The sequence below is a fragment of the Geotrypetes seraphini genome, chromosome 2 (genome assembly GCF_902459505.1).
Source record: "Geotrypetes seraphini chromosome 2, aGeoSer1.1, whole genome shotgun sequence".
NCBI classification, from domain to species: Eukaryota; Metazoa; Chordata; class Amphibia; order Gymnophiona; family Dermophiidae; genus Geotrypetes; species Geotrypetes seraphini.
The window spans coordinates 240,913,800-240,927,455 of NC_047085.1; the positions used below are offsets into that span (position 1 = coordinate 240,913,800).

At 40.0% G+C, this 13,656-nt stretch overlaps 1 protein-coding gene across 2 annotated transcripts in view; it reads right to left on the reverse strand.

The window, feature by feature from the left end:
- Positions 1–13,656, reverse strand: part of LOC117355144 (cytochrome P450 2G1-like) — an 80,982-nt gene that overhangs the window by 25,727 nt on the left and 41,599 nt on the right. For both annotated transcript variants that reach the window (XM_033933264.1, XM_033933265.1), the window contains exons 3-6: positions 13,122–13,271; positions 10,596–10,756; positions 10,323–10,499; positions 2,318–2,459 (exon numbers count right to left, since the gene is read on the reverse strand). In XM_033933264.1, coding sequence (XP_033789155.1) covers positions 2,318–2,459; positions 10,323–10,499; positions 10,596–10,756; positions 13,122–13,271 — 630 coding nt within the window. The remainder of the gene's footprint in view (positions 1–2,317; positions 2,460–10,322; positions 10,500–10,595; positions 10,757–13,121; positions 13,272–13,656) is intronic.

The following is a 13,656-nucleotide window of genomic DNA, read 5'->3' on the forward strand; positions in this document are numbered from 1 at the left end:
GTGGGGATGACACTAGAAAACTAAGGTCTTACCGGACTAGCACAAAACCAATTTCTTTTTAGATCTGTAATTCATCACTAGGACTCAAGTACGAGTCGATGGCACCTAGCTAACTAACATTGTAGGTACGCTTTATGGAATTTGGCTCTTGATTAATTTCTTCATGCTGCTGTTGCCCTTGCGATGGCCCAAACAAACAAGGCTGTGAAAATTCAATGTTCTTGATGCTGATTTTATTCAACAAATCCTTTTAAAATACAAAATCCACATTTGTGCTAGAAGGACCCAACACAGGCCGTGTTTCAGCAAAACACACCTTCCATTGGGATCGAAGATGCTGATGACGTGAACTTTGATGTTATTCACATCATCAACATCTTGGATCCCTGAGGAAGGTGTGTTTTGCCGAAACAAAGCCCATGTTGGGTCCTTCTATCACAAATGTGGATTTTGTATTTTAAAAGGATTTGTTGAATAAAATCAGCGTCAAGAATATTGAATTTCCACAGCTTTGTTTGTTTGGACTGTCCTTTTTTCTCCTGTGGTAATCCGGGTCATCTTCTTTTGTTGTGCCCTTGCGATGGCAGCAATTCTCCTAAGAAATATGAAGTAGATTTGCATTACAGTGATATTTTTGGAGTACATGAGTCTTTATCAAATACATCATACTGATGTTAATAATGAAAATACTTTATCTGGATAAAATAGCATTTTTCCTGATGGGGGAAAATACACCACGTGTAATTTTATTTAAGAACTAAGGATGTGCATTTGTTAAAGTATATTTGGGTTCTTTAGGCACATTAAAAAGTGAATATAAAATCAATTTAACATACTGTATATTAATGAGCTGCCATTTAGATGGGTTATTTAACATGTACTATTTAAGAACAGAGTTTCATTGCATAAAATGGGAAAAATAAAATCCTTGTGCTAAAGTTGTTGGTAGATGGCACCAACTCATGCTCGAGTACTAGTGACTTGATGAATTGCGGATCTAAAAAGAAATCGGTAACCCATCTAGTAATAGCCCATGTTGATAACTTTCCCTCTAACCTACGAAATAGTCATTTACTGTGATGCAATTCAGGAGAGTTGTGAAAATGTTGTTATTGAGATAATATAATTTTTTATTTTATTTATTCAATTTTCTATACCGTTCCCCCAGGCGAGCTCAGAACAGTTGACACGAGTTTATTCAGGTACTCAAGCATTTTTCCCTGTCTGTCCTGGTGGGCTCACAATCTATCTAATGTACTTGGGGCAATGGGGGGATTAAGTGACTTGTCCAGGGTCGCAAGGAGCAGTGTGGGTTGAACCCATAACCCCAGGGTGCTGAGGCTGTAGCTTTAACCACTGCGCCACACTCTCCCCACTATATAATTAAAGTCTGTTAATTTTTTGTAGGCAGTTTTTTGGTTTACCATGCGTTTATCAAATTTTCTGTGAGAATACGGTAGAATGAAAATTTTATATGAGTTGTATATGTTGTTTATTTGTTACAATTTAATTATGTATGTTTTTATGGAACATACTCAAAACTGTGGATGTAACGAGATATAATTTTTTAAAAACAAATTGATATATCCCTTTTCTGTGATAAAACCAAAGTGGTTTACATATTATATTCAGGTACTTTCTCTGTTCCTCATGTCTCACAATTGAAGTTTTTATACCTACAGCAATGGAGGGCTAAGTGACTTACCCAGGGTCATAAGAACCACAGAGGGAATAGAACCCTGTTTCCCAGGTTTTCAGCCCACTGTGTTAACCATTAGGCCATTCCTTACAAACTAATGAACATGAAACATGAAACAATCCCCAAAAATCTTGGTAAAAGGTCCTAAAACAAATCAGAAAACATTTACATTTTCCAGAAGCATCCCTACTTTGAAAAGACAGACTTGCAGTTAAAGAGAGGGTGAGGACTGGGATATTGCTAGGTACATGGGACCTGGATTGGCCACTGTTGGAAACAGGATACTGGGCTTGATGGACCTTCAGTCTGTCCCAGTATGGTAATTCTTATGTTCTTACACACATTGCCCTCATAAATGCCAAACATGTATATTAAAGGCATATACATGTATATTACAGGCATTTTTTTTTTCAGCCTCCCCAAGATACAATTTAATACTGTATCTTGACAGAAGCATTTGAACTATACTATCACCTTGTGGTGGGTTACTTTTTGTCAGTCTCTCAAATGTGCATTACTAGAAAACAGTTTGAGATATATATTAACCTAGGTGAATCCATTAGTAAATTAGGAATACAAAATTAAATGTAAATTGGCTTCATATTTGGGGGGTTTTACCTTCAATTTGGGGGTATTTAAGAAGAATCAAAAATCCATATTTCAAAGTTGAGCTGACAGTTTCTACTCCTCCAATGTAGGTCCCAAGTATTGTCATGACTAAATTTATTTCGGAAAACTGTGAGAAAGGATTTTGTTTTTCCTGAAAATAAAATAAGCATAATTGAAGAACAGGAAAATAAGCACCCCATATTTTCCCAAATGATACAATTTCTTCCTAAATTTATAGCCATTCATAAAAGTTTGACAGGGATGAAATTAAACATTTGAGATTTGCAATCAATTTTTCTAAGCTATGGTGATGGGAAGAACCTGTTTTTACTTAAGACAGAAAATCACCAAATATTAGGCATATAGGCAGTTTGGGTAGTAATATATTACTGGTAATATATTACTTTTATAAGTAATGAGCAACTGTAATAATTACTTTCATGCAAAAGTAATGAATAACTTTATTATATTTTTCAGAAATTAGTAATAATAATATCTAGTTAGTTTATATAGTTACTTTTTAATGATACCCATCTGTTTATTTGTGGTTTTTTTTGCATTATTAGATGGCTGGGTCTTCAATATTTAAGCACTCTCCCCCTCCTTTATAAAGCCACACTAGCGTTTTTGGCTCCAGCCACAGCGGTAACAGCGCTTACATTCACAGAATTCCTATGAGTGTCCAAGCTGTTACTGCAACGGCTGGCGCTAAAAACTCTAGTGTGACTTTGTAAAGGAGGGAGTCTGTTTTTTATTTAATAAATGAAAAAGATAACAATATTTATGTTAGATGCACAAACTTTAAATCACAAACTTTAGTGTAATAAATTGGCATCAATGCCAGCAAAGAAATAAAATCTTTTACATTCAACTGTTAAGAATATAAGAATTGTCATACTGGTCAGACCGAAGATCCCTCCCTCAAGCCCAGTATCCTATTTCTAACAGTGACCAACCCAGGTCCCAAGTACTTAGCTAGTTCCCAAGTAGTAAAACAGATTTTATGCTGCTTATCCTAGGAATAAGCAGTGGATTTACCCAAGCCATCTCAATAATGGACTATGGACTTCTCTTTTAGGAAATTATCCAAATCTTTTTTAAAACCCCACTAAGCTAACTGATTTCACCACATTCTCTGGCAACTAATTCCAGAGTTTAATTACACGTTGTGTGAAGAAATATTGTCTCCAGTTTGTTTTTAAATCTACTACTTAGTAGCTTAATTACATGGAACTCCTCTCGTATGAGGAAAGACTAAAATGGTTAGGGCTTTTCAGCTTAAAAAAGAGACGGCTGAGGGGAGATAGAACAGGTACAAGTGGATCAATTTTTCACTCTGTCAAAAATTACAAAGACTAGGGGACACTCGATGAAGTTACAGGGAAATGCTTTTAAAATCAATAGGAGGAAATTTTTTTTCACTCAGAGAATAGTTAAGCTCTGGAACACATTGCCAGAGGATGTAGTAAGAGCGGATAGCCTAGCTGGTTTTAAGAAAGGTTTGGACAAGTTCCTGGTGGAAAAGTCCATAGTCTGTTATTGAGAAAAACATGGGGGAAGCCACTGCTTGCTCTGGATCAGGTCCGGTGACGAAAGGGTGCATAAAGCCCCGCACTATGAAACACATTTGAGTGCGTGGTGGCCCTCTGAGGACCTATGAAAACTATAAAACTTTGAACTAAGGACTTTTGAATGGAGTTAGGCAGATTTGTGAGATAACATCTTGCATACACGGACTGCTCTGGATCAGTAGCATGGAATATTGCTACTCCTTGGGCTTTGGCCAGGTACTAGTGATCTGTATTGGCCACCGTGAGAATGGGCTACTGGGCTTGATAGATCATTGGTCTGACCCAGTAAGGCTATTCTCTAAAGTTGAAAGGGGATAGATTCCGTACGAGCATAAGGACGTTCTTCTTCACCCAGAGAGTGGTGGAGAGCTGGAACGCTCTTCCAGAGTCTGTTGTAGGGGAAAACACCCTCCAGGGTTTCAAGACTAAGTTGTATTGTAATGAATCTCCTCCTTTGGCATCAGCAAATGATGCAGGCTAGTCAAAGCTGCCAATGAGTTGTTCTGATTAAAATACTGTGTTAATGGTTTGTTTGTTTTTCTTTTTGGACATAATCCTACAATCCTCAGCAGAGTGTACATAAATAATATCCCCAACAATGCCTTCAATAGGAATTTCTAGATTATCGATTATATACTCCATTGTTAGCTCTTAATGCTTTATATCAAATAATCATTGTTGTTTGTACAATGTGTGGTCATCCCATACCTGCACTTTGTTAACATCATCAGTGGTTTGTTCATTACATGGTTTTCAGCTTACAAAATATAATAAAATGATTGAACTTAAAACATGAAATAACATGCTATTCCATCATTCAATCACCTTAGTTCAATCACTACTCATATTCCCAATATCTGTTAACAAAGATATCAATTTCTTTGCTAATGAATCAGTATCTACAGCAACTCTCATTGATCTCTTTCTCTTGCCCAGGCACAGCATCAACCTTAAAATGAGGCATATTGTTGGCTAAACCCTGAGGAATAAAAATCAACTCCAACTCATGTCCAGTTTTGTGAGCTGAAGAATCAACAAAATCTACAGCAGAAAGAGCATCAACAATATGTTTATCCATTTCAAATAAGTTTGATTTCAAAGGAAAGTTAAGATCCCTTAAAATACACACCTGAAAGAAATCCATCAGAAGTGAAAAACATAAGAATAGTCTTACTGGATCAGACTAGTATCCTGTCTTCATGAAGGCCAATCCAAGTCACAAATACCTGGCAAAACCCCAAATAATAGCAGCATTCTATGGCAAACAGTGGCTTCCCCCATGTTTGTCTCAACAGCAGTTTATGGACTTTTCCTTCAGGAACTTGTCCAAACCCTTTATAAAACCAGCTGCATTAGCCACTCCTACCACATCCTCTGGCAACGCATTCCAGAGCTTAATTGTTCTCTGAGTGAAAAAAATATTTCCTCTTATTGGTTGTATTATTGTATCTAAAAATGTTGAACTATCCATCTGTAGAAAACCCAGAGGGCACTACACCAAACATAACACCATATCATCATTTTGTAATAATAATACAATGTGTCTGAACACAGATTTTCTTCACATCTTACATTGATTTAAAAATAACTGCCCTCTTCCCATCATGATGCATTTCTCTACAAACAGGTGTTTTGATTCCCCCCCCCCCTCCCAATGCAGCAGCAGCAGTGGGGAAGGCTGGTGGGAAGAGGCAGCACTCTGAACAGGTTACCTCTGGCCTGCCCCACCTGGGCATCCCTCTACCACATCATCAGTAATGCAGCAGAGGGAAGGAGCTAGTGGGGCAGGCCAGGAGCAGCCTGCTCTGAACACTGTTTCTTCCTGCCTGCCACCACCACCACTACTGCTGCTTTAGGAGACCTGGAGGTGTTAGGACTCACAGAATAGGTGAGTAATTTTTTTAGAAAGTGAACGATTCACTGATGTGAACTGGTGAATTGATTTGAATCGGCAAAATAAGCTACACTAATATCCTATCTATCTATCTATATACAAAAAGTGTTAAGAAAAGTGTGTAATAACTTGTAATTTCATGGCTCCATGTCATCCTCTTCTTTGTATACATGAGGGATCTTCAAAAAGTTTCCACACTTTTATTTTTTTAAACACTATTTATTGAATATCTCAAAAGTGAATTACATCACTTTTCCACATAATCATCCTATTTTGCGACTGACTAGTCTCATAGAAACATGATGGCAGATAAAGGCCAAATGGCCCATCTAGTCTGCCCATTTGCAGTAACCATTATCTCTTTCTCTCTCCGAGAGATCCCATGTGCCTATCCCAGGCCCTTTTAAATTCAGACACAGTCTCTGTCTCCACCACCTCTTCTGGGAGACTGTTCTACGCATCTACCACCCTTTCTGTAAAAAGTATTTCCTTAGATTACTCCGGAGCCTATCACCTCTTAATCATTGCAGAGTTTCATAAGAACATAAGCAATGCCTCCGCTGGGTCAGACCTGAGGTCCATCATGCCCATCAGTCCGCTCACGCGGCGGCCCAACAGGTCCAGGACCTGTGCAGTAATCCTCTATTTATACCCCTCTATCCCCTTTTCCAGCAGGAAATTGTCCAATCCTTTCTTAAACCCCTGTACTGTACCCTGCCCTATTACGCCCTCTGGAAGCGCATTCCAGGTGTCCACCACTCGTTGGGTAAAGAAGAACTTCCTAGCATTCGTTTTGAATCTGTCCCCTTTCAACTTTTCCAAGTGTCCTCTTGTTCTTTTATTTTTCAAAAGTTTGAAGAATCTGTCCCTCTCTACTCTCTCTATGCCCTTCATGATCTTATAAGTCTCTATCATATCTCCTCTAAGTCTCCTCTTCTCCAGGGAAAAGAGACCCAGTTTCTCCAATCTCTCAGCGTATGAGAGGTTTTCCATCCTTTTTATCAAACGTGTTGCTCTCCTCTGAACCCTCTCGAGTAACGCCATATCCTTCTTAAGGTACGGAGACCAATATTGAACGCAGTATTCCAGATGCGGGCGCACCATCGCCCGATACAATGGCAGGATAACTTCTTTCGTCCTTGTTGTAATACCCTTCTTGATTATGCCTAGCATTCTATTTGCTTTCTTAGCGGCTGCTGCGCACTGTGCCGTCGGCTTCATTGTCATGTCCACCATTACCCCCAAGTCCCTTTCTTGGTTACTCTCATTCAATAATATCCCTCCCATCGTATAGTTGTACCTCGGGTTTCTGTTTCCCACATGCAATACTTTACATTTCTCAACGTTGAACTTCATCTGCCATCTCGCGGCCCATTCCCCCAGTTTGTTCAAGTCCCTTTGCAATTCTTCGCATTCCTCTTTAGTCCCAGCTCCACTAAATAGTTTTGTATCGTTCGCAAATTTTATTATCTCACACTTCGTGCCTGTTTCTAGATCATTTATGAATATATTAAATAACAGCGGCCCGAGCACTGAGCCCTGTGGAACACCACTCGTGACCCTCATCCAGTCCGAGTAGTGGCCCTTCACCCCTACCCTCTGTTTCCTACCCGCCAACCAGTTTCTGATCCATCTATGTACGTCTCCGTCCACTCCATGGTTCTTCAGTTTCCGGAGTAGACGCTCGTGAGGCACCTTAGAAACATAGAAACATAGAAAAAAAGCGGCAGAAAAGGGCTATAGCCCACAAAGTCTGCCCATTCCAAGTATCCCCCCCCTGGAAATCAAGGTATATGATGTCTATGGAGTCTCCTCTGTCCATCCGTTTGTTAATTCCTTTGAAGAAGTGCAATAAGTTCTTTAGGCACGATCTCCCCCTGCAGAAACCATGTTGGCATGTTATCAAAAGTTTGTTTCTTTCCAAATGTTCATCGATGTGTTCTTTAATCAGTGCTTCCGCCATTTTCCCCGGAACTGAGGTCAAACTCACTGGTCTGTAGTTTCCCGGGTCACCTCTTGAACCCTTTTTAAAGATGGGCGTGACATTGGCTATCTTCCAATCCTCCGGGATCATGCCTGTTTTCAAGGATAGGTTGCAAATTTGCTGCAGTAGTTCCGCTATCTCCTCCTTTAATTCCTTCAAAACCCTGGGATGGATTCCGTCCGGACCCGGGGATTTGTCAGTTTTAAGTTTTTCTATCTGCCTGTGTACATCATCAATGCTCACTTCCATGGATGTTAATTTTTCTGCTTGATTTCCATTGAAGATTTGTTCAGGTTCCGGTATGTTGGTTGTGTCTTCGTTTGTAAATACAGACAAGAAGAACATGTTGAGTCTTTCTGCGACTTCTTTCACCTCCTTCACCACTCCCTTCCTGTCTCCTTCGTCCAGCGGTCCTACCTCCTCCCTAGCTGGCTGTTTCCCTTTAACATATCTGAAGAACGGTTTGAAATTTCGTGCCTCCCTGGCTAGTCTCTCTTCATACTCTCTTTTGGCTTTTCGAACCACACGGTGACATTCTTTTTGATACTTCCTGTGCTCCTTCTGGTTCCCTTCAGTTTTGTCCTTTTTCCATTTCCTAAATGAATTTTTCTTATTGCCTATCGCTTCCTTCACTATTTTAGTCATCCATACCGGGTCTTTTGTTCGACCCTTTTTGCACCCCTTTCTGAATCTGGGGATGCCCAGATTTTGTGCCTCGCTCAGCGTGTCTTTGAAAAAAGACCAGGCATGTTCTACTGTTTGCCATTTTTTGGAAGTGTTCCTAAGTTTCTTCCTTACCATTTCCCTCATTGCTTCATAGTTTCCTTTCCTGAAGTTGAAAGTTGTCGCTATGGTTCTCTTTCTGTTCGGTATTTCTACTTCAACCTTGAACTTGATCATATTATGATCGCTGTTTCCTAACGGTCCCACTACTTCCACTTCCTTTTCAGGTCCCTTTAGTCCATTTAGGATTAGATCCAGAGTGGCATTTCCTCTCGTCGGTTCTTTAACAAGCTGCTCCATAAAGCAATCTTGTATAGCCTCCAGGAATTCTGTCTCCCTAGCGCATCTTGAGCTTCCAAGACTCCAGTCTATCCCAGGGTAGTTGAAGTCTCCCATAACAATTGTGTAACCGCTTTTGCATTCTCGCTTCATCTCGGCATCCATTTCTTTATCGCTATCTCCGGTTTGTCCGGGTGGACGATAGTATAGGCCCATCTTTATTTCATGCCCTTTCCTACCCGGTATTTTAACCCATAGCGATTCCAGCTTGTTGGTCGTCTCCGCTGTGTCCATTCTTGTCAATTGTATGCTTTCTTTTACGTATAGGGTTATTCCTCCTCCTTTCTGTCCTGACCTGTCCTGGCGATAGAGCTTGTACCCCGGCAGTGCTGTATTCCTTTCAAATGAAAGAGACTCGACTCATGCGCATTTACATTATGCAGTTATTTAAATGTCTCTATCATATCTCTCCTCTTCCGCCTTTCCTCCAAAGTATCAGATTGAGATCTTTAAGTCTGTCCACATATGCCTTATGATGAAGACCACATACCATTTTAGTAGCCTTCCTCTGGACTGACTCCATCCTTTTTATATCTTTTTGAAGGTGCAGCCTCCAGAATTGTACATAATATTCTAAATGAGGTCTCACCAAAGTCTTATACAGGGGCATCAATACCTCCTTTATCCTACTGGCCATACCTCTCCCTATGCAACCTGGCATCCTTATAGCTTTCGCCGTCACCTTTTCAACCTGTTTGGTCACCTTAGTAAAAGGAGTTCATAGTATAAATACACAAATTTTATCCCACCTTCAGAGCAGGTGTAAATTTATGGGTTAGTGAGTTTGTGTATTATTGGGGCTGGTATTTATGCCTATTTTATAAAGGCACAGAGACACTTTTGTTGTTTTTTATACAATAGACACCTTTGTAGACTTTCACTTTTAGGTTGTGCCCCTGATCTGCCTTTAATCCTTGTTTCTTATGACTTATCAGACTTTGTGCTATGACTTATCAGACTTTGTGCTGTCAGGACAAATGTTTAGCAGTCTCCCGGGGAATCAAAAGTATAATTTGTGCAGTTCATGCTCAAAGTTAACCCAACAAATAAAAACATAAGAACAGCCTTACTTGGTCAGACCAATGGTCCATCAAGCTCTGTAGTCCGTTCTCATGGTGGTCAATCCAAGCCACTAGTACCTGGCCAAAACCCAAGGTGTAGCAATATTCCATGCTACCAATACAGGGCAAGCAGTGGCTTCTCCCATGTCTTTCTCAATAACAGACTATGGACTTTTCCTCCAGGAACTTGTCCAAAAAGTATTTTCCTGTAACTTCGAGTGTCCCCTAGTCTTTGTAATTTTTGACAGAGTGAAATATATTAAATATCTATCCCTCATTTTTTATCACAAATCTGTACCACCATGTTTCATATTCAGTCTATCCTTCATCTCACATTATAGTAAAATTATATTATTTGCTTCATTTAATGCATAGTACAATCCTTCAAGCTTTATAAGTAGAAGTCTAGCTTTAGACATTTATGTGTCACATAAGAAGTCACCTGTTCCATTCTGATTAGGAAGTAATCAGAAAAATCCCGAGGGCAGCTGGGATCCAAAGTTTCATGTTTCAGTTTCACTCTGTGAGTAATAAAATTTGTAAGACCTTCCATACATTTGAACATTCGGTTGTGAGGACCGGGTAAGTAGCGCATGACTTCAGGAATTAAATCATAAAGCTGTACAAAATAGAATACAAAACATTTAACAACTTCAGCACAAAACCCCTATATTTTCACTTCACTGAGTTTCCTTTATTGTAGACTGTAAGTTACCTTTCCCCAGAAACTGTCCATGATATGGAAGCATTCATTCATATCATCAAGAATGTTCATCCATTCCTTATCTCCATAGACAAACCGTTTTCCTAACATAATAGAACTAATGATGTTTGCAGAAGCCTGGGTCAGATATGAGCTGGGATCCACAGGCAGCTCTAGGGAAAATAAAAATAAAGTACCATTCGGTGGTCTACACAGTTCTCCCATTAGTCTGATCAAAGTGATCACCTAGAGCACAAGTTTGAGATTGGTACCAGAGCTTTCATATGTATGATAACATATAGTGCAATTCTAAAACAGAAAACCTGGTAGGGGCTCATTCCTTAAAGAAATACTGGGTATATGTGTGGTTAAAATGTAAGAGTGAGCAAGTATGTTAACATCTACATGACTCAGATATGCATAAATTACAGTATAATATCCTATAATCTAGGTGCATATGTGTAAGCAATGTCCATGTTCTGCCCATTTGTATACGGTACCTCCTTGCAAATACTTTATAAGCTGAGTATTTGAAAAATGACAAGTAGGTCATTATTCTAAACATACATAATGGGCAAATAAAAGTTATCACCAATGTTCTAGAATTGCCTCATGAGAGCTTTCCTGATGACTATTAGCTAGTAGCTAACTCTCATGAAGGATTTTCTGTCTTCTTTGTGTGGGAATAATGTGAGGGGTTCTCCATGTGTTGCAGGGCACCTTCAAATGGCCAGGGATTGCCACAGATTTTCACTGTTATTCTGCACTTTTCTTGACACTTAAAGATATCCAGGATAAGCAGGACCTTAGGCCCCTCCCTGGTACATCCCAGGATCCACCGGGAATAGGAAGGCCGCCATTTTGAAGAGGCAGGCCTGCTGGCAAGATCGAGTGAGCATCCCTCTTGCCGGCTTCTACTGTACATCGAGATACGGGAAAGGGGCTTAGGGAGTGCTTGAGCAGGGGGGGTCCTGACCTGACCCCCAAGCCCACCAGGACTATCTTTTGTGCTCTTGTTAGTGGGGTGGTAGGATAGGAGATCTTTGTCTAGAGTGGGGGTATTGGGAGGAAGTTGGGGGGAATGCTGGGAGGAGATTCCAGGTGGTTGCTGAGGCAGAAGGGAGTGGGCATCCCTTCTGTCTCTCTGGATGCTTCGCTGTGGCAGCCATCATCGTCGGGGGGTTTGGAGACCCATGGTTGTTGGGGAGGGGTGACTGATTTGGTCGGGGAGGGGTAGGCATAATTTTTTTTTAATGGGCACAGATATCATGCATAGGTAACACATACACATCTGTGTCCATAAAAAAAGAAAAAAAAAGTTTTCCTGCCTTGAACAGCTGAGTAACTTCCTCTGCCTGCTTTGTGCATGTGTGAGAGTCACTCTCACAGTGCTCCATTGGCGGGAGAGATGGGGATTACAGCGAACATCCATGCACATAATTTGCATGTAAACTTGTTGGCGTATCAATTGCTCTTTTGGAATCTGCCAAAACTCAAATCCCAGCAGACCCATGTGGTACTACCGACCCTGTTTACTGCATATAGCTCTTATACTGCTGAGAAAGAGATAGCTAATGTCTGGTTGGCTGAGGTAAGCCATTCATGTTCTTTGAGAAGGCTGGAAGCTGATTAATTGACTAAAAACCGAGGATTGCTGAACTGAATGTGAAATGATATTGCCTTGAGAACAGACTGTTGTACTGGACTGAAAGTACAGTATATAGTTTTGCTTTTCCTGAGCCTGTGAGGGAATAAGCTCAAGCATACGAAAAAAATAAGTGTTTCATTATACCTTCCAAGAGTGTTTAAAATCTGTACATGTGTGTGAGTACACAAGGGTTGTTAGAAAACCCAGCCAGGAACCCTACATGTGCTGGTAATATAATCGGAGATGACCACTCGGCCCATTCACACCCACCCATAAAACTACTTAAGACAGCTGTGTTCTGCTCTACAAGGCTCTACAAGGTGCTGTTGTTCTAGAGACACGGGTATGTAGGAGGTCAGTGATCACTAGTGGAGTGTGGGGGTCATACTTTCATCTCTCCAATGGTCATCTGGTCAGTTTGGGTACCATTTTGGCCCTTATTTGCTTTTAAAACAGGTCTAATGCCGAACATCTAAGTGACACCCTGGACGTCTTGAAAAGCTTTGATTATCCCTGCAAGATGTCCAAGCGCAAGCCCACCCAAATCCCACCCAAACCACACCTCATACATATTTCCATAATATTTAGGCATTCTGGAGGGTGAGTGCTCTGCAATACGTCTAAAAAATTAGTTTCAAAAATCAACACTTGATCGTTTTGGCAATTAAATCATCCAAGTGATGGTTTATGCCATTTTGGGAATGTTTTTCTCTTTTGAAAATGAGCCCCTTTACCACTAACTATTCTGGTAAAATCTGAGAGCATAAATTGCAAAGTAAAATTTATTCCACCCATTTTTCAAACATATTTCATACCCATTAGCAAAAATAATGATCAAATTGCAGCTAATCCATGCATTTAACATTAGCAAAACCTTAAAGTATACAAACGTTTTGTGTTTCTGATTTCTTTCACTAGACACTGAGCTTCGTCTTTCATCAACTCCTCAAAATTCCTCTTCCCCATTCCTAACTCTCTTAGCGTTTTGAGAGAAAAAGCACGGATCTGCTTCCACTGATCTCCTCTGAGAACACCAACTCCTGGAAAAAAAAAAGGATTTTGTTTTATTTTTCAGGGTATTTACCAAAACAAGAACTCCTATAGAACATTCAAATGTAAGTACCAAAACAAGTCTTCTCCTTTGCAAATTTATCTTAAAGTTATTATAAGCCATTTGTTCTATTATAAGAGACCGCTGAAAAATTTCTCAGCCCAACCAAAATAGAGAATAATGTGGAGCCATAAATGTACATATCACGGAAACAAAAAGTATCAAGAAAAGTGTGGAATAACTTGTAAGTTTTGTGGCTCCACATCATTCTCTTCTTGGTTGGGCTATGAACTTTTCAGCGGCCCATCGTATTTCTTTGTGACATATTTTTTCCTTAGTTTACTACTATTAATTATTTCTATAGCGCTACCAGA